Source organism: Gobius niger (genome assembly GCF_951799975.1).
Source record: "Gobius niger genome assembly, chromosome: 4".
NCBI lineage: Eukaryota > Metazoa > Chordata > Actinopteri > Gobiiformes > Gobiidae > Gobius > Gobius niger.
Window position 1 is genome coordinate 12,273,016 of NC_136855.1, and position 25,639 is coordinate 12,298,654.

At 41.1% G+C, this 25,639-nt stretch overlaps 2 protein-coding genes across 2 annotated transcripts; one reads left to right on the plus strand and one right to left on the minus strand.

Annotated features, from left to right (window-relative positions):
- The first annotated feature begins 1,458 nt into the window (after positions 1-1,458).
- Positions 1,459-16,726, plus strand: ace2 (angiotensin I converting enzyme 2). The gene is made up of 18 exons (XM_079555027.1): positions 1,459-1,702; positions 2,949-3,107; positions 3,484-3,577; positions 4,968-5,111; positions 7,053-7,168; positions 7,262-7,367; positions 8,583-8,680; positions 8,765-8,937; positions 11,222-11,448; positions 12,505-12,649; positions 13,114-13,212; positions 13,692-13,814; positions 13,986-14,164; positions 14,266-14,324; positions 14,457-14,557; positions 14,638-14,754; positions 14,944-15,138; positions 16,535-16,726. The coding sequence occupies exons 1-18, from the start codon at positions 1,517-1,519 to the stop codon at positions 16,641-16,643; spliced, it is 2,430 nt and encodes an 809-aa protein (XP_079411153.1). The 5' UTR covers positions 1,459-1,516; the 3' UTR covers positions 16,644-16,726.
- Positions 16,727-17,467: 741 nt separating this feature from the next.
- Positions 17,468-24,859, minus strand: LOC306962026 (uncharacterized protein). Its single transcript, XM_079555046.1, has 8 exons — positions 24,772-24,859; positions 23,926-24,044; positions 23,600-23,696; positions 23,030-23,186; positions 22,153-22,344; positions 18,463-18,588; positions 18,249-18,379; positions 17,468-17,709 (listed from the first exon to the last, which is right to left on the minus strand). The coding sequence occupies exons 1-8, from the start codon at positions 24,775-24,777 to the stop codon at positions 17,485-17,487; spliced, it is 1,053 nt and encodes a 350-aa protein (XP_079411172.1). The 5' UTR covers positions 24,778-24,859; the 3' UTR covers positions 17,468-17,484.
- Positions 24,860-25,639: the final 780 nt, after the last annotated feature.

Consider the following 25,639-nt stretch of genomic DNA (forward strand, 5'->3'; position numbering starts at 1 on the left):
ACTTTTTTATTATTTCTATCTTTGGCTATTTTTGTCACAGACTTAATATCACTGATCTCAAAGTGTCGAATACTGTATATGGGGGGAATTTATTCTTATACTATACCATGTTTATGTCTCAAAATATTATACAATACGCAGTAATCATGAACGATTTCAAAGTTGTCAGCTGGACTGGGCTGTTTGAGTTTAGAAGACTGTCTGTTCTGAGAGGCTTCTTCACAAACATGGTGGACACGGTGGCACAGCGGTTAGCGCTGGTGCCTCACAGCTCGAAGGTCCTGGGTTCGATTCCCACCTGAACGGGGCCTTTCTGTGTGGAGTTTGCATGTCTGCGTAGGTTAGTGGTAGGTTATAAAAACATGTGCTATAGGTTAATCCTCCAACCAGGTGTTTCTGACCACCAGCCTGGCTCCACATCATGGAGATGGGGGCCTGAGCGCCGGCCCATGCTGGCAGCTCACTGCTCCTACAGGTCGCCCCATGCGAGGACACTGAGGATGGGTCAAATGCAGAGAACTAATTTCTTTTCAGAGATTAATACAGTATAACTTAATTAATAAGGTGTTAATAAGGTAATAATAAGCATTCATAATCTGTTTAAGGTTAGGATTAGGGTAAAATGATTATTCATGGCCTATTACTAGGCTAATAATCCATGAATAATAATCTTGTATGTGAATAGATAATAGTACAATACCTTTTACATTGCATATGGGTAAAAAATGTGTCCCATCTCGTGTTTGTGGCACTGAGTTGTGGTCAAATGAGGTTTTGACCCAGACTGGCAGACATGCCTCTGTAAATCTGCCCCAGGCAGCAGTGGCAGAACTGACCACGGCGACTGCAGCTGCGTTTATGTATAATGAACAACTTAAACCTCAAACAAACCTACAAAGCACAATGTAAATGTTACTGATTAATGATTGTAAAACTAAGAATACACTTGTTCAAAGGCAGTAGTGAGTTACAGTTACTCACATGTACAAAACAAAAAGAATCTGGAGCAGGTAAAACAAAATGCATTTATTGTGTTTTATCCTAAAACACATTCCTTTTATCTACTTCAGTGTATTCTTTGGAAATATCGGAATCTTCACATTATTTTGTATCTCATTTCTTGGATTATGTCAACATTAAAACATAAATCACACTTTTTACTTTGAAAACATTTACTCAAGCATTATTTTCACCATATACCCTTTACTTCTACTTGAGTAAAATTATGCTTGCCTTTGTATGACCTTTTTTTTTTTTTTTCAAATTGGACAATGGTGATTTTTGTTCAATAAACAAATATTTAGTTTACATTGAGTGTCCACATTTAGAATAATGTTTTATCACTTTGTATAGCGCTTACTTGTTGACATGATCGTCTCCCAGTATCTCTGTCTGTAAATGAAAACTCAGACACGCCCATAGTTATGACTGTCCAAAGGCCAAGTCATCGGCGAAGGTCATTCAGACTGTACACTGTATCTTTCTTCAGTGTGCGGATGGACCTGCTAAAGCTGAAATGCTGTTTCTAACGCTTCTAACGCTGGCAGCTCTGTGCTGCTCTGCCTCTGCTCAGACCGAGGACCAAAAGGCCCAAGCGTTTCTGGACAGATTCGATGAACAAGCCACGCAGCTCATGTACAATTACTCTCTGGCGTCATGGGCCTACAACACCGACATAACACAGGAAAACTCAGACAAAGTGGTAAGTCTCAAATCACACTCCCTGCTTTTCTTCTTTCAAAACAATTAAATTAAAACAACAATTAAAACAACTATACCAATTCAGATTTATCTAAGTCTGTGGGACTTTTTGTGTGGAGTTTACACATGCTCATGTTTGGGTGGGCGCTCTGGCTGAAAGCTGTGCAGCTTCTGAGTAAAAGACAGATTAGACAGATACCCAAGTGCTTCACTTCATTTACTGTTTCTGACAAGTTGTCCAAGATGCTAGTTAAATGTTTTGTCAAAAAGTCTGGCCATTCGTTTGTCAAAACATGTTGGCTTGGTAAAAATAAAGACCTTTAAACCCTATATTGCCATTTCTATCATATTTGGGATTTCTGAGCCCTGTACATAATCAGTTCTTTCTCAGAAAACTGATGTATTCAATCAGATACTTGTAATGCAGTGGCCCATCCACCAGGGGCAGTAACTCCTAGAGTAAGTTTTAAAAGACTTCAAAAGGAATGTTTTGAGGATGGATGTTCTTAGTGTGGAGCAAAACCGTGCTGAAAATGTATCAAATTTGATACAGCAGGTCATAAATAATCATATACGCCATTTATTTGTGAATCTATCTATTGGAATGTGTTGATTTTTATAATAATTTAATAATGGCTTACACTTGTGCTTTACAAGCCTTTGTTAAAAAGTTCTCAAAGCTTTACTACACTGTAGTCATTATTCATTCACTCCATTCTTCTGGGTAAGCTGCTATTGTAGCAAGAGCTGCCCCTGGGGTAGACTCCCTCCGACCACAAGCAGTGGTAGGGAAACCGGAATAGACATGGGAGAACATGCAAACTCCACACAAAAAAAAGCTAAACATTTTTTATTTCATGGATTGGGCTTTACATGGCTTTGTGCTGATCATTTTTTTGTCATTTGCTCATTTATAGTGGTTTTTTTTTTACTCTTTTCAATATTTGATCACACTTTCCAAGAACAACAATTCTCTTGAACTGTGGAAATAGTGAGAATAACATTGAATTTATATTTATTGCTGGATCTGGCCTTTCAGCTGTGCATTTACAACATCCATCCAAGGATTGCTCTGGTGTTCAGTAACCTGCGACACAATAAAGTGTTGGCTGATAGATTGCAGTGAATCGCTGAGGCGAGTGTAACGTATAGAAAACTCCTAGAACTGGTGTCGAATTCTTTGTAGATGATTTTCTACAACCATTTCATATGAATGTGTTTATTCATGCTCTTTACTTTTCTCTCAGTCCGAACAAGGTGCCATTTGGGGAGACTTTTACGGTAAAATGTCGAAGGAGTCCGAGGCGTTCAAGCTCGACCAAATCACAGACAGAAAAATCAAGCTGCAGCTCATCTCTCTGCAGGACAAAGGCGCCGGGGTGCTCTCAGAGGACAAGCAGGCGCACGTAAGGAGACTGCTAGATTTACTCAACAATAAGTGTCAAACTACCACACTAATCTATGCATTTGTTGTGCATGTAAGCCTATAATGAGTCAACTTTTACATATTCTTGTTTTCAAACCTATTCAATCATATTCTCCGCTTCATGGAGCCTCTAGCACGTGAACAAAGGCACAGGCATGTGTCTTTGGCTGTGAGATCTTTGTTTCTCTTTTTTTTGCCCCATTAACTTTAGTTTCAGTCTGATTTTCGAACCACTGATGCGTGTGGGTCATGTTTACGACTGCCTTTATTACCGCTTTGTGTTGCTATTTTGGTCCATGTCGGCCGGGGCGAGTGTTTAATATTGCGGTTGTGTCTGTCCTGTGTCTTCTCTTCAGCTCGGGAAGGTCATGAGCGAGATGAACACGATCTACAGCACCGCCACCGTGTGTCTGCAGGACGACCCTGATAACTGCCAGACGCTGGAGCCAGGTACGCTCTCAACATAATCACTCAGAGAGGGCCGCGCAAGGGCACAACATGCAACCGCTGCTGCTGCTGCGCCCGGAGAAGGGACAGAGCCCACGAATGTGTCGCTTTATTTAGTTATTAGCATGTTTAGGAGGACACACAGCACACAGAAGTCATCATTTTCTATTCTCAGATTTTGGGCCAGTCTGCGCTGAAAACACTTGGAAACAAATAATAGCCCAAAGGTGTTATTGAAACTGAATTACTTTGACGGATTTTTACTTTAAGGCTCGTTTTGCATATTTCTCACATTGTGTGGACAGAATCTGCACTTAAAGGTGCTTTATGCAACTTTTTATGTGGGAAAAAAAGTTGATATGTGTGTATTTGACCTTGTAGTGACTTAGTTGCGTGTGGTCTTTACCAGGGTCAATTGTTTGGAAGGTTTTCCAAGGTTTTCTGGTGACAGGGTTCATCAAAAATGAAAACCTTCCAAACAATTGACCCTGAAGCGTCATAGAGACCACTGTGTGGAAAGTAAAGGCGCTATGCTGAGCGTCTAGAATGAGCCCAGACCCATTCACAACAACTGCCTCTAAAATCCGGCAATGTCACTTAAAAAGGTGTTACTTCGGGTCCGAAGAGCCGTCATGCACGAGCTTAGCTTAATATAGATACTGCAGTTACGCTCAAGACCTGAGGTGGAGTAGCGAGTATAAAAACGTCAACTTCCATCTAGTCCCTTTAAATAATACAGATGCCAATTTTTCAGTCTGGATTTTACGCGTTTAGTTCAGTATTTATTTTTTTATTTATTTTTTCAACAAGGGTTTTTCTAAAACAAATTCCTAATTCTACTTAATTGAGCTTTCTTCTTTAAAAAAGCAAAGCGTGAAATTTAGATTTGTCATGCACAATTGATACAAGGCCTACTGTAATATATATAAATATGTATAAATAATTAAAATCCCCTCTGACAACGTATCTAATATGTCAACAAATCCCTTGAATTTAAACATGGACCTGGGATTTTGTCCCCAAATTTGGGGGTACTTTTTCAAAAACAAGGCCTTATTTTTATAAGCAACAGAAAACTTGCATTTTCCCCTCATATTTATGCACCTACATGTGTAATAGCGTGATCATGGCAATTACACAGAAACAAGACACACACCAACTTTATTTTATGGTTTTAATCCCAACCCTGTGAGACTGTTTCTTGTCATTACTGTGCTGAGAAGTAATCTTTTTGTTTGTTTGTTATTTTTAATTCAGGAAAAGGGAAAAACAAAGCACGTTCAAGCATAAAGCAGTTCAAATTGTTTTTTTGTCTCAAGTTTGCCCCGGAGTGGACCTTCAGTTACTCACACAAAGCTGTTGTCCTATTCTTTGTTGTGAATTCCACTTCCAGGACTCGAGGACGTGATGTTCAACAGTGAGGACTATTACGAGCGACTGCACGTGTGGGAGGGCTGGAGACAGGAGGTGGGCAAAAGGATGAGGCCTCTGTATGAGGACTACGTGGATCTGAAGAACGAGGCGGCCAAACTCAACGGTGAGACACAAGCGGACACCGGAACGCCTATCAGCCACCGATTTACCATGTTGCCCAACTTTAAGTGATAGTCTGTAAGTTTGCAGAGAAGGGATAGAGTGAAATTTGAACGTAAACAACCAAATTCCTCCCTTCTTTAACCAGAAAGCCCTTCTTAGTTTGCAAAATGAGGAGAGCAGGAACAGAATTCTCAAAAGTAAATGATCAAGCTCCTCCCCCTCGTCTCCTGATTGGATCTGACAGGCCAGTTCACAGGAAACGCTTGTATCATTGGTCGACGCGGGAGGATACTAGACTCTGATTAGATGCTGAGATCTGGAGAGGAGGGACTTTACAAAATAAATTGTAAATAATTACTTACTTTACATCAAAATGCAAAACCAGGTGGTCGATTTTGCACATTTTATAACATTCGTAAAACATTTAGACTTCCAGTACTATCACTTTAATGAAATCCTCACACTTCAACTCAGAATAACCAAATATTTCACACGAACTAACAGTTTTTATTAATCTGTCTTAATCCCTGTCCTGATAGTGTCTAGAAACACAAACGGCGTTTACTAAGGAGACGTATTTAAGTAAAATGGACTCAAATTACATTATATCTCTAAGAAGCTACAGGCCGTTTAAAAGCTGTAAAGCCGCCAATGACCTGAACAGTGAACCAGCCCTTGAACTTTGACCTCAGATTATGCATTTATAGCATGACGCTACTGTGTGTCCTGTGGCACTTACGCAGACAGAGGAAGGAGGCTCTACAATAAAAAAAACACTTTTATCACATGCACTTTCTACACAAGGATCTATTTGCAGGTCCATAGTAGTTCAAATGTTTCCAATAAGAACACGCTGAGTAACTATATTCTGTGGTTGTTCCTGGGCTTGTTATGTGCTTTAGTGATAGTTTAAGTAAGTAACAGTAAGCAACCCATAATAACCCTGATACCGGTTACTGTAGGAGGTTTTCTTTTTCCTGCACCCACTGACCAAGGACATGCCTGAGCTGAATCTAAAACAGCTCTACGTTGCCGTGTCAGTCAAATCTCCCCTGCACACTTTCCCCCGTCAAAGGCCCATAGTGAGTCCTAACAGGAATAACTTAACTACAAGCACTGGAGCTTAACCATGTGCAACATGTGTTAAGCGATCACATAAGAATTACCCCTCAACTTAAAAACAAAAATGGAAAGCATGATGTAATGCGTCTCTTTTAGGTTCTCCACATGGCAAAAATGCTTAAATGAACTGTGCCAAAATGAATTCCTTGAATGCCTAAATTGCTTTGGGAAAAAATGACATTGCTAAACTGTTGTATTGTTGCTGAAATAATTCATAACATTTAAGTCTCTAACAGTAGTCTTAATTTAAAGCAGTACTAAGTAACTCTTGCCCCTAGAGGCCATAGGCGCAACTGCAGGTGTCGTAGCAAGTTGCGATTTTTTAACTTATTAATTGTCTTGGAGAGTAAATACTACGCTGACAGAAAAGGCGAACGGAGAGATATTGTACATCCAATTACACAATGGAAATATATTTTTTCACTCAAACTTGGCTGTAAATACTGTTTAAAGTGACGCTAGCCCGCAGTTAGCTTTGCCTGTTAGCCTGTTAGCTTAGCATAGCATGGTTTTCTGGCCAGAGACACCGGGGGAGATGAAAGACCCACCAATCATCCCATAAACACTTGTATTACCCCCACAGGGACTACGGAAAGGATTTATTAAAGTAAACACGTTACTTAATACTGATTTAAGAAAAAAAAAAGAGGTAATATTGTAAGTAAAGTGAATGAATCTTTGTTGATTTGTTGAATATGACATGCTCCCTTCATCAATACAAACAAGAACATCATACACAGATGTATGTATTTGAGGAATATACACATTCATAACAAAGCATGAATATACAAATATATATATATTTTCCCCAACCTATCAGGCTTTGAGGACTATGGCGCGTACTGGAGATACAACTATGAGACCATTGAGGAGACAGATCCATACCACTACACCAGAGAAGAGCTGATGCACGATGTCCGCAAAATAAACAAACAGGTCAAGATGTTTCTCTGCTAAATGAAATGTGTGGTGCACGAATACAGATATGAAGGCCATTTGCAACTGTATGATTTTGGTTTGTTTCTTCAGATCATGCCACTATACAAGGAGCTCCACGCTTATGTCAGAACCAAACTTATGAAGGTCTTTCCTGGTCACATCGACCCACAGGGACCCCTGCCCGCCCATCTGCTCGGTAAGATAAAAACAATGGACATTTTAACTATACTTGTTTGTTCATTATTTGAGTCAATCAATTTCAAAAGGATTTTCTGTCCACTTATCCAAAAAGGTCTTTGTCCAATGGTTTAGCATTCCCACAAATGCTTCCCTAGTCGCAGTCCATTATATTCCACTTCCAAACAATGTGCAGAACTTCTTTGACTAAATAGCTACCGTAGTTTTCAACTTAATGACCTCAGTTATTGACTTATTGTAATGGCAAAATGAGTGCCCCTTTAGCTCCCTGGGCCTTAGCTTAAGCCATGTGCTTCAAGAGTCGTGAAAAGAATGTCCAGACTTACAAATATGGTTAATTTTGGTTTTTCTGAGGGTGTTGGAGATCATTTCCTTTGCACATAATCCACAATAATCCACAGGTTTCCACAGTAACACAAGGTACAGATTAGGCAGCATCCACTGACCCACAGCGCCCCCACCTGTCTGTATTAAAAGCACACCTGGCTCCAACCTCAGGACACATCCAACACATCTATAGTAATACTTTCCACTGTTTTAAACCAAAAATACTTAAAGGAACAGGTCACGTTTTTTCCATTTTGAGATATATTCTGACCTGAGTTTAGATGAGTCGATGCGTACCTGTCTGGTCTGTAGGCGTGCCCGTGGAAGAGCTTGGGCGCTTCTAACTTCACCCCCGTTTGGAGCTATAGGAATATATAGGGAGAGGCTAAAGGCTAACAACACCTGTGGTCTTTGTGCGTGACTGAGGACACGCACAAAGACCAGACAGGTACACATCAACTCGTCTAAGCTCAGGTAAGAACAAATCTCAGGAAAAACGGTGGCCTGTTCCTTATAAATAGGTTTACGAAAAAAAAAAAAAAATGGCCTCTAGAAGCATCTTATGCATGAGATGAAATAATACATGACTGGTTTATTATTTAGGGTTGGACGGAGACAAAATTGAAGTTAAATAAGTAGTACAATAAACTCTGAAATTGTAAAGCTGTACAAATACATTTGCTCATTATACAGTAGTTTGGAGTTGCAACAATCATCTCAAGAGCAACATGCGGCTCTTTACGTCTCTGATCTTGTGCGCTTTAATGGACATAAACAAAAATGCATAATTAATTTACTCGCTAAATGACGTGAATACAAGATTAATTTGTATGTGTTGATGTTTACTGCATATGAAAACACCAGCTCACTTGATGACTTTTCACAGGCGACATGTGGGGCAGATTTTGGACCAACCTCTACCGTCACTGCACCCCTTACCCTGAGAAAGAAGACATCGACGTCACCGAAACCATGGTCGAGCAGGTGCAAAGTCTTCGCTGTATGCATGAAGAAATATGGCAAGGGGCGGACAATGGCTGAGTAAATGTCATGTTATTGTGTGTGTAGGGATGGGTTGCGGAGCAGTTTTTCAAAGAGGCAGAGACGTTCTTCATGTCTGTGGGCTTGTACAAAATGTTTGACAACTTCTGGAACGAGTCGATGTTCACGAAGCCACTAGGCGACAAGCAAGTGGTGTGTCACCCCACGGCCTGGGACATGGGCAACCGAGAGGACTTCAGGTAACAGACACAATATGCCACATTCGCTCGTTCATAGTTAGTTCATAGTTTGTTCTCTTTGTTTATGGTGAGGATGAACTCGACAGCTCATGGTAGATGACGGATACATTCATTCTCGTCCAGATTGAGATGATTTGGACACGTACAGAGAGAGGAGGGAGAGTGCAAGATACTGTGGATGCGAGGGTGATTGCCGCTAAGAGGAAAGGATTTTTGAAATGTTTTCGACTTCAGAAACGTCTTCTCATTTAGTTCACAGCCATAACTTCATCTCCTGCACTATTAGTTTGATTAACTTCTTTGTTATGGGCTCGGCCAAAGCTAAATGTTGTTAAGTCCTATTAGTATTACCAAAGCCCTGCTGCTCCCAGTTCAATGGTTGTGCTGTTTGACAATGGCCTCTTTTATACCTCGATCATCTTTCCTCTCTAGCTATAGGTGTAACCTCAGTGCCATCAAAAGTTTGGTCAGTGGCATTAAGATGGAGATGTGTGTGCTCCCCCTGTGAAATGCCTTCTTTCTCGTTTCCTCTATGCACTGCTCACTGTACTCTTCCTTACACTGGATGGAGTACACTCTATTACTTCACACTATTATGACTGGGAATCTTGTTTGTTGGATGCACTAATCTCTGCCTTAAAGGAATAGGCCACCGTTTTTACACACTGAGATATGCTCTTACCTCACTTTAGCTGAGTTAATATATCCCCGTCTGGTCTTTGTCCGTGCGCTCTGCCAGGCAAACGGAGCACATATGCAGCCTCTACCACATGTCATATAGCTCCAAAAAAGCTCACGATAGAAGCTACCAAGCTCTTCCACGTGTTCCCTATTTAAATAAAGTTACGTGAAGTGTTTTCATGCGAAGTATGATACGAGGAGCAAAACGTCCGCGCAGTAACTCCTAAAGACTTCCCCCGCTCACTTCCGTCAATAACCTTTAGGAGTTACTGCGCGGACGTTTTGCTCCTCGTATCATTACGCCTCACAATATAGTCCCCCTTTTTATCTGCTTATAAAATCGACATGTTACATTTCTGTGTAAATATACTTCGCATGAAAACACTTCACGTAACTTTATTTAAATAGGGAACACGTGGAAGAGCTTGGTAGCTTCTATCGTGAGCTTTTTTGGAACTATGTGACATGTGGGAGAGGCTGCGTATGTGCTCCGTTTGCGTGACAGAGCGCACGGACAAAGACCAGACGGGGATATATTAACTCGGCTAAAGTGAGGTAAGAGCATATCTCAGTATGTAAAAATGGTGGCCTATTCCTTTAAGATTCAGTTTCTATCATGATGTCTACTACCAACAATGATCAGAACAGTGATATTTGGCAAAGGCCTGAAACTCATTGAAAATGGTCACCCCAGATGAAGACCAAAGGGGGAGATTTTCACGTTTAGATGCAGAGATGAGGGTTAGCCAGAGGCTGGTGCTATCATCCACACTGACTACGTTTACATGCCGTCAATATTCGGGTTACGGCCAATATTCCGGTGTCTGAAACATTTGGAATAACCTGTTTACATGCGCAAGCAGACAGAGGTACTCCTGTATTCATGATCTTTGTCATCAATTGGGATATCCCCTAACATCATGGCACAAATGTGCTCTTGATGCTTTCTACCGTCAATATTCATGTCTTTCACAACACTAATAAAGTCATCAGTTTCTATTGCCCATAGATATAATATACAATGTTATGTTCAGCTGTTGCATTTTATTGAACAGATATGTAATTGCAGTAACAATAAAAGTGCAACAAAAATAAGTGTGTTTCCGGAAGGCTTATTAATATTCCGGTTATGAAAGGGTTTTTGACTGCATGTAAACGTATTGACATCCTCAAAGACCGATCACAAGACTAGAGGAAGCTTTCAGAGTTTATTTGTACAGCATTATGTGGATTTATTGCACAAAAGAGAGTACAGTAATGACTTAAAAAACATTTTTATCTTCCTCTTATCTGTGCGCTATGATTTAGACACATATGAGTCACTGTTTCCAGGTGATAAAAACTGCAAACTCAGCATGTCGTCAGTGTTTTATCTGCTTTTAATGTTCCTCGATTGCTCAGTGTGATCTTACCTGGCCATTCACAACCTCATGTCAGATGTTATTACTGTTGCTTGATAAAAAGGCATACATACATTTATAATAAAATACTTACATCAAATTGTCTGAACTTTTGTTACAATAGACTGAACATGTTTGATGTATTTTTTCCTCACATAACAATACAAACCCTTTCTTAAACTTGTCTCTCGTGATGTTTCCAGAATTAAAATGTGCACCAAAATCACCATGGACGACTTCTTGGTAGTGCACCATGAGATGGGGCACAACCAGTACCAGATGGCCTATAGGAACCTGAACTACCTTCTGCGGGACGGGGCCAACGAGGGCTTCCACGAGGCAGTGGGAGAGATCATGTCCTTGTCCGCGGCCACTCCATCTCACCTGCAGAGTCTGGGCCTGCTGCCTCACGATTTCCTTTATGACAATGGTAACATATGCTCGTCTGCTTTATTTTTTGCTTGCTTTTATTTTAGATAATGAAAACACCAAAACACTAAGTTTGGTGAATGTTGACGTGTAGACTGCAGCAAAAAATAACTAAAAAATCTAACTTTTTCTCATTGCAATCCTCGTGTTAAGAAGACTTTTGGGTTTCATCATGAAGTTAGTTACTAAGTTGGTTCGTTAACCTTTGTTAAAGGCTTGGTTGGTAAATAATGATTACATATGAAAAATGCCTGAGAAGCATGCTTTAAAATACAGACAGCAAATAAGGTCAATGCTTTGAATACACTTCATAGTTCCTAGCGTGCTACATACCGCCCTCTTGTGGAAAATAAAGAAAATGACAATGGACATAGGTTATGATTCCCAACTTTTTTTTTTTTACCCCCACTGGCCCCTCAGTCCAAAACCATGGCCCCAAAAATGCAATAAAACCAACAAAATGGTGGCTAATCAGCTTTTTTTTTTTCAACAAATACATGTTGAGTGTTTTCTGCGAATGTACTCATTCCTTAGTTACAGGTGATGCATTGTTTACCATTTAATTTGGTCAATGGTAAATGGTCTCAACTTACATAGTGTTTTTCCACATACATTAAGCACTCAATGCGCTTTACAGCAAGGAACCAGTCACCCGTTCACACTCTCATTCATACACCAGTGTACACACAGACAAACTTCAAACTCCCAATATTCCTATCATGAGACCACTCGCTCTGTAGTGGCGACAGTGACACAGATTTTGTGATAATATCTCTCATGATCTGACCCACTGACCAGACAAAGCTCTGGGCTCCCTATTACAGGCACCCCGAGGTTGGGGTATATTTATCCAAAATGAAAGCACTCTATCAATAGTGTTTGTATTATTGTACAATTGTATTATTTTTTGTGGTGTTAGTAGAAGTATTTACTATGGAACACGCTTCTAAACTACATTATATTTTTGCTGTGGGTCCATCTCTGGGTAAAATTATATAACATACTTACTAGCTCTAAAACCACTCAAGTGACTCGTCTGTCCTTTATTGTGAATCAGAGACGGAGATAAACTTCCTCCTGAAGCAGGCGCTGTCGATTGTGTCCACGCTGCCCTTCACATACCAGCTGGAGGAGTGGAGGTGGCAGGTGTTTGCTGGCAACATCCCCAAGGATCAGTGGATGAAGACCTGGTGGGACATGAAGTAAGTCATCTCAAAAGCAAACTGTGCTCAGGGAAATACAGTATGAAGGAGTGAAGGAAATTCAAATTTACAATAAATATATGGGCTGGATTTTAAATCATTTTCTCCAAACATTAGCGGATTAAGTGTTTGGCTGGCAGACAAAGGTTGGGATGATTTCAAGGCTTTTGACCAACCAGAAAGAGAAAGAAACCTCTTGTGAGGATGTGCGCTGTGTTTTATGAACCTTTAGAATACAATGTGCTCCCTCTTGTGGTGAAACATGTAACAGCAAGCATCACTTTGGTGTTGCAATACTCATCTTTTGAGACAGTGGTTTGTTAAAAAAGCAAGAAAAAAAAAAGCACTGAACTATTTATTTCTGACAGACCACAATGAAACAAACCAACATCTGGAAAATTGATATATTAGACTATTGCTTTATTATCATTAATAAACTAAATGCAATGCCTTGTGTTGTGCAGGAGAGAGATGGTGGGAGTTGTGGAGCCTGTGCCTCGGGACGAGACCTACTGTGACCCCCCCGCTCTGTTCCACGTGTCCGGAGACTACTCCTTCATCAGGTAACACTAGAGCATGGGTTGCTTTAAAGGTGCATTATGCAACTTTTTCTGCGGAAAAAAAAGTTGATATTGGGACTGATGTTGTAGTGACCCATCAGCTGTACATTGACTTTTGATCACGCTGGCCTCTACAACGCTCCAGGATCTATCGTGTTGTAGGTTTTCTGGTGAGAGGGAGTGAAAACCTTCTAAACAATTGATCCTATAGCGTCCCAGAGACCACTGTGATTGAAAGTAGAATTGCCACGCTGACTCATACAGCCGCTGGGTCACTACAAGGTCAAATACAGATCACTCTTTTTTTCCACGTACAAAGTAATGATGCACCTTTAATGTTCCTTTCATTGTCACACTTAGTTATTTACTTTGACGCAGATTAGGATAAATGGGTTTCTAAATGTCGAATACCGCCGCTGTAGTTACTGTTGACATCCACGTTCCTCATGTGAGCTTTGTCTATTTTGTTATTTGTGTTTCAGATACTTCACCAGGACGATTTACCAGTTCCAGTTTCAGAAAGCGCTGTGTGACGAGGCGGGGCATGTGGGCGATCTGTCCACCTGTGACATCACCAACTCCACTAAAGCCGGGACCAAACTCAGGTACAGAGCAAAACACACTCAATTTCTATAATTATCTCCGTCCGCTGCAGGGTTCCAGATAGTCACTCTTTCTACTTCAAACCAATAAACCATGACCCTTTCTTGTCTCATTTACCCACCGCTAATATGATAAAAGTTATGAGTATTTCATAACTCTTGCTCTTGTCGTAGGAACATGCTGGAGTTGGGCCGGTCCGAGTCGTGGACCAGAGCGCTGGAAACTATCTCAGGACACACGCGGATGGACGCTCAGCCGCTGTTGGACTATTTCGCGAAACTGTACGTGTGGCTCAAAGAGGAAAACAGGAAGCAGAGCACATATGTGGGCTGGAATCCCTCCATCTACCCCTGTGAGTGTGTAGACTTTAGTGTTTCACTCTAGCACAGGGGTCTTCAACATGTGGGTCACGACTCCGAGAAGGCCATGGAGATAAAAAAACTTTCTTTACAGTTTCAGACAATGCCATCAAAGTGAGGATCAGTTTAATAGCTGCAATGGGCGACAACGCTGTAAGTTTATTTTACATTTTAACATAATGCTTAGTGTAGAACCTTTCACATGTGTTGCTGAAGCACATTGAAAACACTTCATCAACTATATTCATCAATGTCTGTGGTTGTAACGATGTATTTGTGTTGCAGTATCCCTGGAACGACAACGAGCTGTTCCTGTTTCAAGCCAACATCGCCTACGCCGTGAGACAGTACTACCTGCTCAAGAAGGACATGAACATCACTCTCACGTCTGTATTTCTTAACAGGTCTCAACCCTTTTGGAAACCGCACATTCATCGTCATGAACTTGTTTTGACGCTTTGTGCAGGTCAGACGACGTTCAAGTCTACGAAGAGACTCCGAGGATCTCCTTCTACATCGTGGTGAAAAACCCAGACGCACCAAACCAGTTCTTCCCCAGAGAGGATGTAGAGGCAGCCATCAGGTAAATGCTTCATGATGATCGTACACATACACTTTGTTATGTTGTATCATTCATTTAGGCCTAGTTTGCCTCGATTGACAGCACTAGTTATAAGAAAACTGCTCAAACTCCTTCGCCATTTCTAAAATATTTCTCTTGTCTGCGTCATTTCTCCTATAACTAACCATTTTCTTTTGATTTTCGCCATAGACTGTCCCGTGGAAGGATCAACGATGCGTTCAAGCTCAGTGACAGCACCCTGGAGTTTGTGGGCGTACCTCCCACTCTAGCCCCGCCCACGGAGCAGCCCGTGGAGGTGTGGCTCGTCGTGTTCGGGGTGGTCATGGGAGTCGTAGTCCTCACCGGCGTCTACCTGGTCATCTCGGGCATCAGGGAGCGCAAGCAGTAAGTGTCTTTGTCCACCTTTTTAGCAGGAGTGGGAACCTCTGGGCACCTCACGATTTGATGCGATATGCGATACGTGGCTGACAATAACGATTATCTCACGATACGCCGATACTGCAATAATCGATATATTACATCACGATTTAAAACAAAACATAACCTTAATCTTAACACACTACATATTATTCATCATTTACATTTCTTTTCATGGGCTTTGTACCCCTTTTATAAATGATCCCTGACTTACACACCAAAAATGGGTCTATAGATCTGTCACTGACTTCATTTACATAAAAAAAATAAACAAGAAACCCCAGACCTATTTTAAAAATGAATAAATCAACCCCAAATTAATCTTATTTATAATTAATAAAAACTATCACGGAAAGTAATTAATTTGTGTGACAGTGTTTGGTCCAAGTGCTTAAAGCAGTACTAAGTAACTCTTCTCTCTAGAGGCCATAAGCGCAACTGCAGGTGTCGTAGCAAGTTACGATTTTTTAACTCATTAATTGTCTTGGAGAGTAAATACTACGCTGACAGTAAAGGCGAAGGGGGAGAGGGTTACTGTGCATCCAATTATACAATGGAAATATTTTTTTTCACTCAAACTTTGCTGTAAATACTGTTTAAGGTGACGTTAGCCCGCAGCTAGCCTTGCCCGTTAGCCTGTTAGCTTCTTCTTCGCGATTCCATTAGTGTGTATTGCTTTCTCCGGACCGGTGGCAGTCAAGTTGCAAACATGGTTTTCTGGTCAGAGACACCAGGGGGAGATGAAAGACCCTCCAATCATCCCATAAACACTTGTATTAACCCCACAGGGACTACGGAAAGGATTTATTAAGGTAAACACGTTACTTAGTACTGCTTTAAAACTGTAGTGCTGCCCCCTGCTGTCCTGACTGAAATTTGACTGAAAACAGTAGAGCACGGCTGCCTCATTAATATGCATGACGTCACTCATTAATATGCATGATACCATCAAAAGTATAGATATCGGAATAAAATACCGCATCGTCCCGCAAAATATCGCGATATATCGGGAAATCGATATATTGTCACACTCCTACTTTTTATGATATTAAGTGTTATTGAACTGCTGCTGCTTGATCAAAGTGAAAGTTTGTTTTGCTAAGACGTCGTTAGCACTGCTGCCTGTGGGGGGAGCTCCACGCCTCACCTCACCAGCCCTGGACTTTGTATTTTAGAGGCATTGTCTTTTCCATACAGAACCATATATATATATATAAGACAGATCTTCATAAATAGCCAACTTACTGAATATTGAATAACAATTAAGATTCACATATTCATCAAACTCTTTTTTTCTTCTTCTTGGCATTGCATTACTACAATTGTGTAATGGCTAATGACTCTCTATTTGATCTCTTTCTAGGAAGTCTAAGGAGCAGGCCAAGGTCGCTGTAGAAAACCCGTACGACAACAACTTCGATGGTCACTCAAACAAAGCTTTTGACAGTGACGACGAACAAACGGGATTTTAAAGACGTCACTGCAGTGGACTATCAAAGAAACCGACAGAGAAGATATATCGTACTGTGACCTCTTTGTCTGTGCTTTTTAGTGAAACCAAATACTAAAGAAATGTAGACAATTGAATGTAAATTATTCATAACTTGTGCCATTCCAGATTGTTGACAAGAGTGAACTGCTGTATTTCTGTGAGTGTTAGATATGCAAATATGGAGTTCAAAAAGCGTACCTTTGTCGTACTGAAAGCAATATTTAATTTTAATTATTAAAGTGTATATTTTAGTTGTACGACACAGGATACAGATTATATAGAATAGTTTTTCAAACAAACTGGAGAAAGAAATACATTTTATTGAGCCTACATTAAAAGCTGCATGTTTTTTTTTTTGTGTCATCAAAGTCACAAGTTTTACAAAAAAGCATCACATGATGGTTATGAATGGAATTAATTGTACATATAACATAACACAATCGACACAAGCCTATAATACATTGTTAATTGGTGCTTCTGGCATGGAAGGAACGGGCCTTTCAATGTTCCAGGCAATACAAGACTATTCGAACAGGTGTGAATGACAGTTGGAGTAAAGGAAAAAGGTTAAGGGACCAGCAGAGGGCAGAAGAGTGCAGCTCTATGCGCTCCTTTGAACTTTTAATGCAACTTCACTGCAAAATGAGTGTTATATACACGGATTACATACTGGGTTCAAAGCATAAGTTAATTTTCAGAATGCATTTGAACAAGAAAATATAGTGAACAAATAAAAATCCATATCAGTAGTCTGCCATTTAACTATCAATCGTTATTGATACATCGTAAGATTGTTTTTGGCCCCTGTCAGTCATGAACCCCTAGCCTTTGACTTTCTGGATGATAATGTAGAAGAACTTCCCTTCTTGCGGTTCGGCTGTCTTCACCATCTCCACTTCGCAGTTGGAGACCTGGATGAACCAGCCGCTGTGCAGGGCCGACTCGAACGTGGTGTTCCTGGTGTGCTCGCTCTTCATATAAAACACAAAGGCCAGGGCGTGCTGGTCACTCCTCGAGATGCTCTTCAGGTTCTGCTTATCACACCTCTGTAACAATTGAGAAGTCCGTTTTTTTCCTTGGTGATGTTAGGCACAAAGAAGTCAGTAAGCATTTTGTTTTACCTAATGTGTATGCTATTAAAGGTGCCTTGTGCAACTTTTTATGTGGAAAAAGAGTTGATCTTTGTCCATATTTGACCAGAAAACCTACAAAACAATTGATCCTGGAGCGTTGCAGAGACCAGTATGATGGAAAGTAAAGGTGCCATGCTGACCACAATACAGCCACTGGGTCAAATACACAAAAGCATCAACTGTTTTTTTCCACATAAAATGTTGCATAATGCAGCTTTAAGTGTTCGGTGGACATACAAATCTAACCTTTTCTGAAATCAGCAATCGTTCTTTGGATGATGTGATTTCAAATTTTCGTATGTAATTTTAAACTTTTAGAGACAGATATGGATCAGTTTCTGCCGACATTAAATCCATGGAAAGTTGTCTGTTATTCCCCAGTATGGCGCTGCCTGTCCTGTGTTACCATGGAGATCAGCTGCGATACGTCATTTGTCATAAAAAAGCTTTACCTCAACCTGTAGCTGGACCGTCTCTCCGTTCTTGCAGCACTTGAGGAAACAGTCAGACCCAGAGAAGTTTAGCACTACGGGCAGACCGTTAGTGTTGGCATCTGATTTGTAGTAGTAAATGGTGATCCGCTCTGAAAACAACACGCAAGAAGCAAGAAACAGCGTAAAATAATGCATGCAATCATTTTTGAAATGGAAATGCCATGGGACAGACCTGGATTCTCAGCGACATAGACCGCTTTCTCTTGGCACAGGCTGCGCATGTACAAACTGCTGCTCATGTGCTCCACCAGCGCCTCCTTGCACTTCAGATGCTTCAAAGAGCCGCCTCCTCTGGAAACTGAAAAAAAGTGCAGGCCTGATATTCTGCTCACATTGCTTTTTAGAGATGTTAACTATATTGCAGTTTTGTTCCCACATTACAATCATGCCTGGAGTTGTGTTGCTTTTGTTAATCTAAAGTCCAGACAGCTATACTGGACTTCACTTTCCACTTCCAAGAGAGGGTGAATTGAAGAGTTTTATTTACACATAAACTACGGCTGTACTCTGAGCCCTCAAGTTTCCATCATTTTGTCACCATTAAATCTCGTGGTTCGATTTAAACCTAGACCCGGTACAACTTACCATACCTTCCCTACTCTGGGGGTAAAATGAGCCACAAGACGACTTTTTGTTGACGACTGACATCTTTAAAACCAAATATTCCAGACGATTTTTGAAGATGCAAATACTGTTTTTACACAAAGCCAAAGTGACTCATCTTACCCCAGTCTCCCCCATACAGTAGTTGTGGGAATAGCTCACTCAGATAATCAGATGTCCCGTGATTCAAGCTCAAGCTTGTAGCAAGTTCGAAACTGTGTGCACTTTCTTTTCCCAGGACGCTGCCACGTGCACGTTCCCAGGCCTTTACATATCATTTAGTCATGCCCAGGGCTGGACTGGCAGAAAAAATCGGCCCAGGACTTTTTGGTCAAGACCGGCCCTCTAAAAAAACAAATCATATTCAATGCAATAGTGGAGGTGATGAGCAAAACAATAAGCCCTTGGCTCGAACTAAAACAGTATAAGCTACAAATCAAGGACAATAATTGCATTATGTTTCTGCCGAATTCAAGCTAACCCCTCAGAGCACTCAACACTTTAATCTTGTCATTTACAACTTGATGGAACTTTTGTAAAATTACTTAACAATCTTAAAATGTGCGTTCCGTTCAAGAAGTTCCTCTTTCGACTGCAACACAAATAAACTTCTCAAAACCAACCAAATGATCCCTTTGTAGATTAAAGATGAAATGGTAAAACTCACCACACAGTTAGAGAGGTGTGGAGTGAAAATAGAAGTCCCAAAAAGGCCAAACATTGTAAATCCTTTCAATGGAAACTAGAAGATTTCCAAACTGCGCGTACTGACAATGAGAGGCAAGACAGAGTCACCTGACAACTCCCAGCATGCACTTCTTTGCAAACATTTGTCTAAAATGTATAAAAAATAGAGGTCTAAGGTTCTGTGGTTCCCCTAGGGTGTTACAATAAACTATTTCCTCTTATATTCGCAATGTGAGGGGCATGAATGTTATGTCCCAGAGGCCCATTGCTCATTTTACGAGATTATCTGGGAACCATAACTCAAGAAAGCGCCACCAGAGGGGTATAAAAAGCGTCACATCCCTCTAATGGAGGAATTGTGTAATTGCATCAATGTAATGATAGAGATTCTAATGGCTTTTCCAGCTAATTGTGGACCGACACGGGCCTTATCTCGATCTGACTGGCCAAACCAGCCCAAAAGTAAATGGCCCACTGGGAAAACTCCAGTCCAGCCCTGGTCATGCTTATGCTGCTTAATCCTGTTTGTGTGTTTGGGTCGCTGGCAGTGGTGCACTAAGTGCATCGTGGCATTACTTGAATAACAGTACAGATAGCCTACGATGAAGAGATACAAGCTATTGAGGTGGCATCTGTGACAAATGAAGAAGGGGACTGTTCAGAATATCACTTGTCTAAACATCACCGTTGTGCTTGTCATCTTCTGAACCTCGTCTCAACAGTTGAAAGCCTCCACCTCCTGGAGACGCCTCCGAGCTTTCGTCACCAGCCGAGCCACTGCTCGTCAGCAAAACCCCCTCCCCGCATGTCCAGCCCAAAGATGCAAACAGTCAGAATCATCATGGTCATCAAGATTTAGCTTCATGTGTTGAACACCCAGGATTAAAACTGGTGACAAGAACACTTATTTCAGTGGCTGGTTCTGCGCTGGGAATGTCTTAGGGCCTTGATGATGCACAGAGCCTCCGGAGAAAGCTAATGCTGAGCTAAATTTCGAGTCATCAAGTAAAAACGAGAGATATGCACGAATAAAGTCAATAAAACCACCACACACATAAAGAACCGTTTAACAATGATCACACACTGAGCCAGGCGTGTTGATTTGGAAGTTTATTGCTCACATTTCATCTACAATGGGTCGTAGCCGAGTGGTTTCGCTCGAAGATAACAAGTATTAGCAGTTAGCCGCTATGTTTCATTGAAAACAAGCAGCCTATTATGCACTTATCACGTCACTAAACCAACTACTTGAAGCAGCCTTTACGATGATCACACAATGAGCCTGGCTTTACACATTTGTGGTTTATTGCAGACTTTTCATCAACAATGAGCTGTAGTCGATTAGAACAATCCATCCATCCATCCATCCATCCATCCATTTTCTTCCGCTTTATCCGGGGCCGGGTCGCGGGGGCAGCAGTCTCAGCAGAGATGCCCAAACTTCCCGATCCACACACACCTCCTCCAGCTGTTCTGGGGGGACCCCGAGGCGACACCAGGCCAGCTCGGAGACATAGTCCTACCAGCGTGTCCTGGGTCTTCCACGAGGCCTTGTCCCACTAGGACATGCCTGGAACACCTCCCACGGGAGGCGACCAGGAGGCATCCGGAACAGATGCCCGAGCCACCTCAGCTGGCTCCTTTCGACGTGAAGGAGCAGCGACTCTACTCCGAGCTCCTCCCGGGTAACTGAGCTCCTCACCCTAACTCGAAGGGTGCGCCCAGCCACCCTGCGAAGGAAACTCATTTCGGCCGCTTGTATTCGCGATCTTGTCCTTTCGGTCATTACCCAAACGACCTGTAGAGGGGAAACCACCTTTTTCCAATGGTTCTGAACAAATCAGAACCATTGTCCACCACAGATAATGTCCGTCTTTTGAGTTGTATGGGCTCCTGAAGATCCTGGTGTAGTCCATGGGGGTATAGTTAAAGATCCATAGGGCATGGCAGTGCAAAGAGCGACGAGATAGCCTCCAAACAGCAGTTATTTTTCAGGCAAGAGCCCCTTCCAAGCGTCCGGTGTGGAAGGTTCGTCTCCAAATAATATCCTGTGTGGCCATTGTTCACAAAGTGATGCACGGTAGCTCCTTTCCAACAATAAAAATGAAAATGCACCGATCGTAGTTTCAATACTGTGGAGAGAACGAGCGGAGTGTTGTGATGCCACAGACAGCGTGTGGAGGGGGCGTGTCGGAAAGGGTCAGGGGGCGTCTTAAAGAAACAGGGGCCTATTTCAAGACGTTCAGTGCTGCCATTTTGAAAGAGCAATTTTATACAAGTTGTTTTAATTTACTGCATTGACAGACCAACAGAAGGTTGCGTCATCATTGTAGTGTGATATAGACTGGTGCTATGTGGTTGAAAAAAGCATAATACCCCCTGTTTAAATGATATAAAGCACACAGACAACTGTATACTTTTATACTTTGGAGTCATTATTAAAATGTAGTGGAGAAGACAGCTTTTATTGCAATAGATTTCAACCACCACAATGCCACAAATGTCACATTACGACGTTCCCCTGCGAAGTTCAAATATATGTGGGTTATTTTGGTGGGAAACGTGGACGAACCTACTGTCACGGTACTGGACTCGGTTACCACGACGACCTCGTTGTACTCGCACTGGGCCTTGCACTCGTCGCACGGGCCTGTGGGGTGGCCACAGCTCCGGCCCGCGATCACAGAGATGCTGGTCTTCTTCATGGACACCACCAGGAAGTCGGTCTGTTCGCCCTCCTCCTCTGTGCAGACGTCATCTTCATCTGGCAGGAGATGAAGCGGAAGGGTTATTTCTGACACAAATACCTAAAAATAATCTATTAAAGGGGGTATTATGTAAAATAGACTATGTAAAGTTTTTTGGCATGTTACAATTCACCTTCTAAGGTGCTAAGTATTCAAAAAAGGCTTCCCTCACCTCAACCTTCCTTTCTCTCTTTATTGACACTGCTGCGAGCAAAGGCAGCAAGAGGAGGGGAGGGGGCGGGGCTTAGTGAGATGGCTTGAAAATGAAGAAGCGAAACTACTGCATATTTAGCTTCAGCTGTTTAAGAAAAATATTGCATTTTGTAACCAACAAAGTGCAAGCAGTTGGTGAAGAAGGTGATAAAGATGTGCTTAAAATTGAAAACCAAATACCTGCAAAAGGCATAATACCTCCTCTTTAAAGACTCTCGGAAAGGAACAGGAGAGCATACAGTAAATGTTTGGTGCATTTTTGAGCTTAAACTTTGTGTCAGAGTTAAAAAGAAAAAGAAAAAAAACCCTCTAGAATTGACCAATGGTGAAAAGGTAATTATCAATGGGACCACAGTGACAGTGAAAGTTGAGTTACCCACTAATACCTTAGTGGTGTGGATGCTGTCTACTAAACAAAAACCTCTGCATGTGACTCATGGCAACAAAACCTCACAGTATGAAGTGTTTAAGATGAGCGCTTTTTCTTACCGCCCTCTGTGGGTTCGAGGTTGTCTTGTCCCTTTCTGATCATCCCCGGACGGAAGCGCAGAGTCATCTCCTCTTTGGAAAACGGGACCATCACGTCCTCACCTGGAGGCTCCGTGACCACAGGTGGCTCCTTCTTCCTCATCGTCTTATGCACCGTCTAATCAAAAAGAATCAAATATATCTGCCATAACAAAACAAATGATAGAAATGCTTGTAATAATGACCTAAACCATGCTAAAGCTTTACTCTGGATGTTAATACTTCACCGGAGGAGACTTCTATCGTCTAACTGTTACGTGTTTTAGCCTTGAAGCTAACATTAATTTAATACTAAAATAACAGCGCCTTCAGAACTAATTTGTATGAAACACACTTGATGACATTTATTTAAGTTTTCCTCATCTTATTTTATTTTTATATTTACGTTTAAATGTGGAACAGGAAGCTTTTTCCCTACAAGGGAAACAGGAAGCCGAAAAAAGCGCCCATTGTATGGCGCTTTGAGATGACACTTTCATAGTCACAGATTAGAAGCGGCGGTCATATTCCATAACTCAATCAAACTCTCACCAGCAGGGGGTTTCCTTTGGACAGTATTTGGGCGAGATCCTCAGGCGGGACGTCCTGCAGCTCGGTCTGATTTACCAGCCTCAGTTTGTCTCCTCTACTGAAAGTACACCACCATAGACACCTGCAGATGTTACCCACTCAACACATCTTGCAGCTTGGCGTACTCATAATGCACGCCTACAGCTTTCACGCAGTTGTTATTTTCCATCACAAAACTGGAGTTATCAATGAACAAATAAATTACATGAAAATAAAATATCAATATAGCAGAATCTATCAAACAAATTTGATTCCATGCTATTATCATCGTCACTTCAGACTTTTACCGAACAAAGAATTTCTCTCCCGGTTTCTTCTGGGGTTTGAAGACGCTCTTCACCTCGTACTGATGCTTTCCTTCATTGAGCTGGTGGAGAATCAGGACGCCTCCATCCACCTCTGTATCCTGAAATCATTATTCAATTAAGATGGATAGTGCAGCTTACAAACTTTCATTTCAGAAGGAAAGTTTGAAGTAAGTTTGCTATTGTTGCTATTGCATTTCAATGAGGTGTTTTTCTTGTTTAGACATGATTTATTCCCAGTTTAGACTTAATTTAGGTCTATTTAAAACCCTTTTTAATCCTATTGTAGTCCTGTTCGGGCTCTGCTTGGTACATGGAAGGTCAAATAGGGGTAAAAAGTGTGAAAAGTAGAAGAAGAATCAGTGCTACATAGTAGTGATATGTAAATGGAGCAAACCACCCATACAGCTGTTTAGTCACTGAACATCGATTGCACATTATTATAATTAACTTCTTATTTAACTTTTTATTTGCATAAAAAGTTGCATAATACACACATTAAAAACTACAAAGCGACGGATATCAAACTGTGAGACAGATGAGCAATTGTCCAATAGCTGTAGTTGCGATAAGTTGAGGTACAGTAAAATTACAGTACATGTACAGTATATTTACAGTTACAAGCAATAATATTCACAGCATAGGTCGGTATGTTGTTAAAATGATTTTCATTCTTTGAAAACAACAAAACTTTCATGAATGAATGTTTTAAAAAAAAATGTTTTAAGCGAAGTGTGTATGTATTTTATCAGAATTTTTACACAACTCAATACAACTTTTGAAACAAGATCAAATAATCATATGCATTCACAAAGTGCTAAGTCTTACCTCCATGATGCTGTGTTAGGTGTTTTAAGCCAAAGTGTGAGGGTGAAAAGTCAGAGCTGGTGCACTTTAACTTGGAATCTGCCCAAACTTCTGCTTTTTCTCTTAACAGAAGAGGAACGGTCTGGGGTGAAATAGGAAACACAGTGTTCTCAGAGAGTGGGACAACGCCGCACGCTTTGCCCGTCATAAATCTGCAAAATGTTGCCCGTCTTTCGACACATGCTCTGATCAGAAAGAGCTGTTACAGTAGCCCAAAAATCCCCATAAATGACTGCTGTAATTCAAACTGCAGTCACTATTTGGATCTTACAGGGTCAGAGATTCTGTGAAACTGAACATGCAACACGTGGCACTTTAAAACAAATCTGCATGGCCATACAAGGGTCATGTAGGTTCGAATATCCAAATTCAGTGTATCATCATCTTGCATTTGCTGTGTAGTGGATTTGATAGATCTCTATATCTAATATTGTTTTCAGATACCTTTTTTTGTGAACAGTGGTTGTGGTGAAGCTTTACAGGTCGAGCCCCAAATTTCCACACCGTAAGTTAATGTTGTGTTTTACAATATGAGTAAAGCAGATTGATTTAGACAGAACTTGACTTGATGTAACACCGCAGTGGATTTAGCTAATTTCCCCCTTGTATAATTTATATTTGACTTCCATCAATGAAGAATCCTAAGAAGAATTTTGTTTCTTGAATCCTTTGAACGCCCATCCCGTCTATCCAGTTTTCTTTTGTCAATGAATATTCTATAGTTTGCTTTTAAACATCAAGAACTGATCTATAAATCAAACCAACGTTTTATTTTTTTTAGTTCATTATTTACAACTTCTGTTCTAACCCTCCTATATATCTTTTCCTG

Coding starts and splice junctions, on each gene's coding strand:
- ace2 (XM_079555027.1), top strand. CDS start 1,517: ATGCTGTTTCTAACGCTTCTAACGCTGGCAGCTCTGTGCTGCTCTGCC. Junction 14,325..14,456: donor CTGCAATGGGCGACAACGCT/GTAAGTTTATTT, acceptor TTTGTGTTGCAG/TATCCCTGGAACGACAACGA. Junction 14,755..14,943: donor GATGTAGAGGCAGCCATCAG/GTAAATGCTTCA, acceptor TTTTCGCCATAG/ACTGTCCCGTGGAAGGATCA.
- LOC306962026 (XM_079555046.1), bottom strand. Junction 23,187..23,599: donor CCAAAGGAAACCCCCTGCTG/GTGAGAGTTTGA, acceptor CTTTTTGATTAG/ACGGTGCATAAGACGATGAG. Junction 18,589..22,152: donor GTCCAGTACCGTGACAGTAG/GTTCGTCCACGT, acceptor ACTTTTTTTCAG/TTTCCAGAGGAGGCGGCTCT.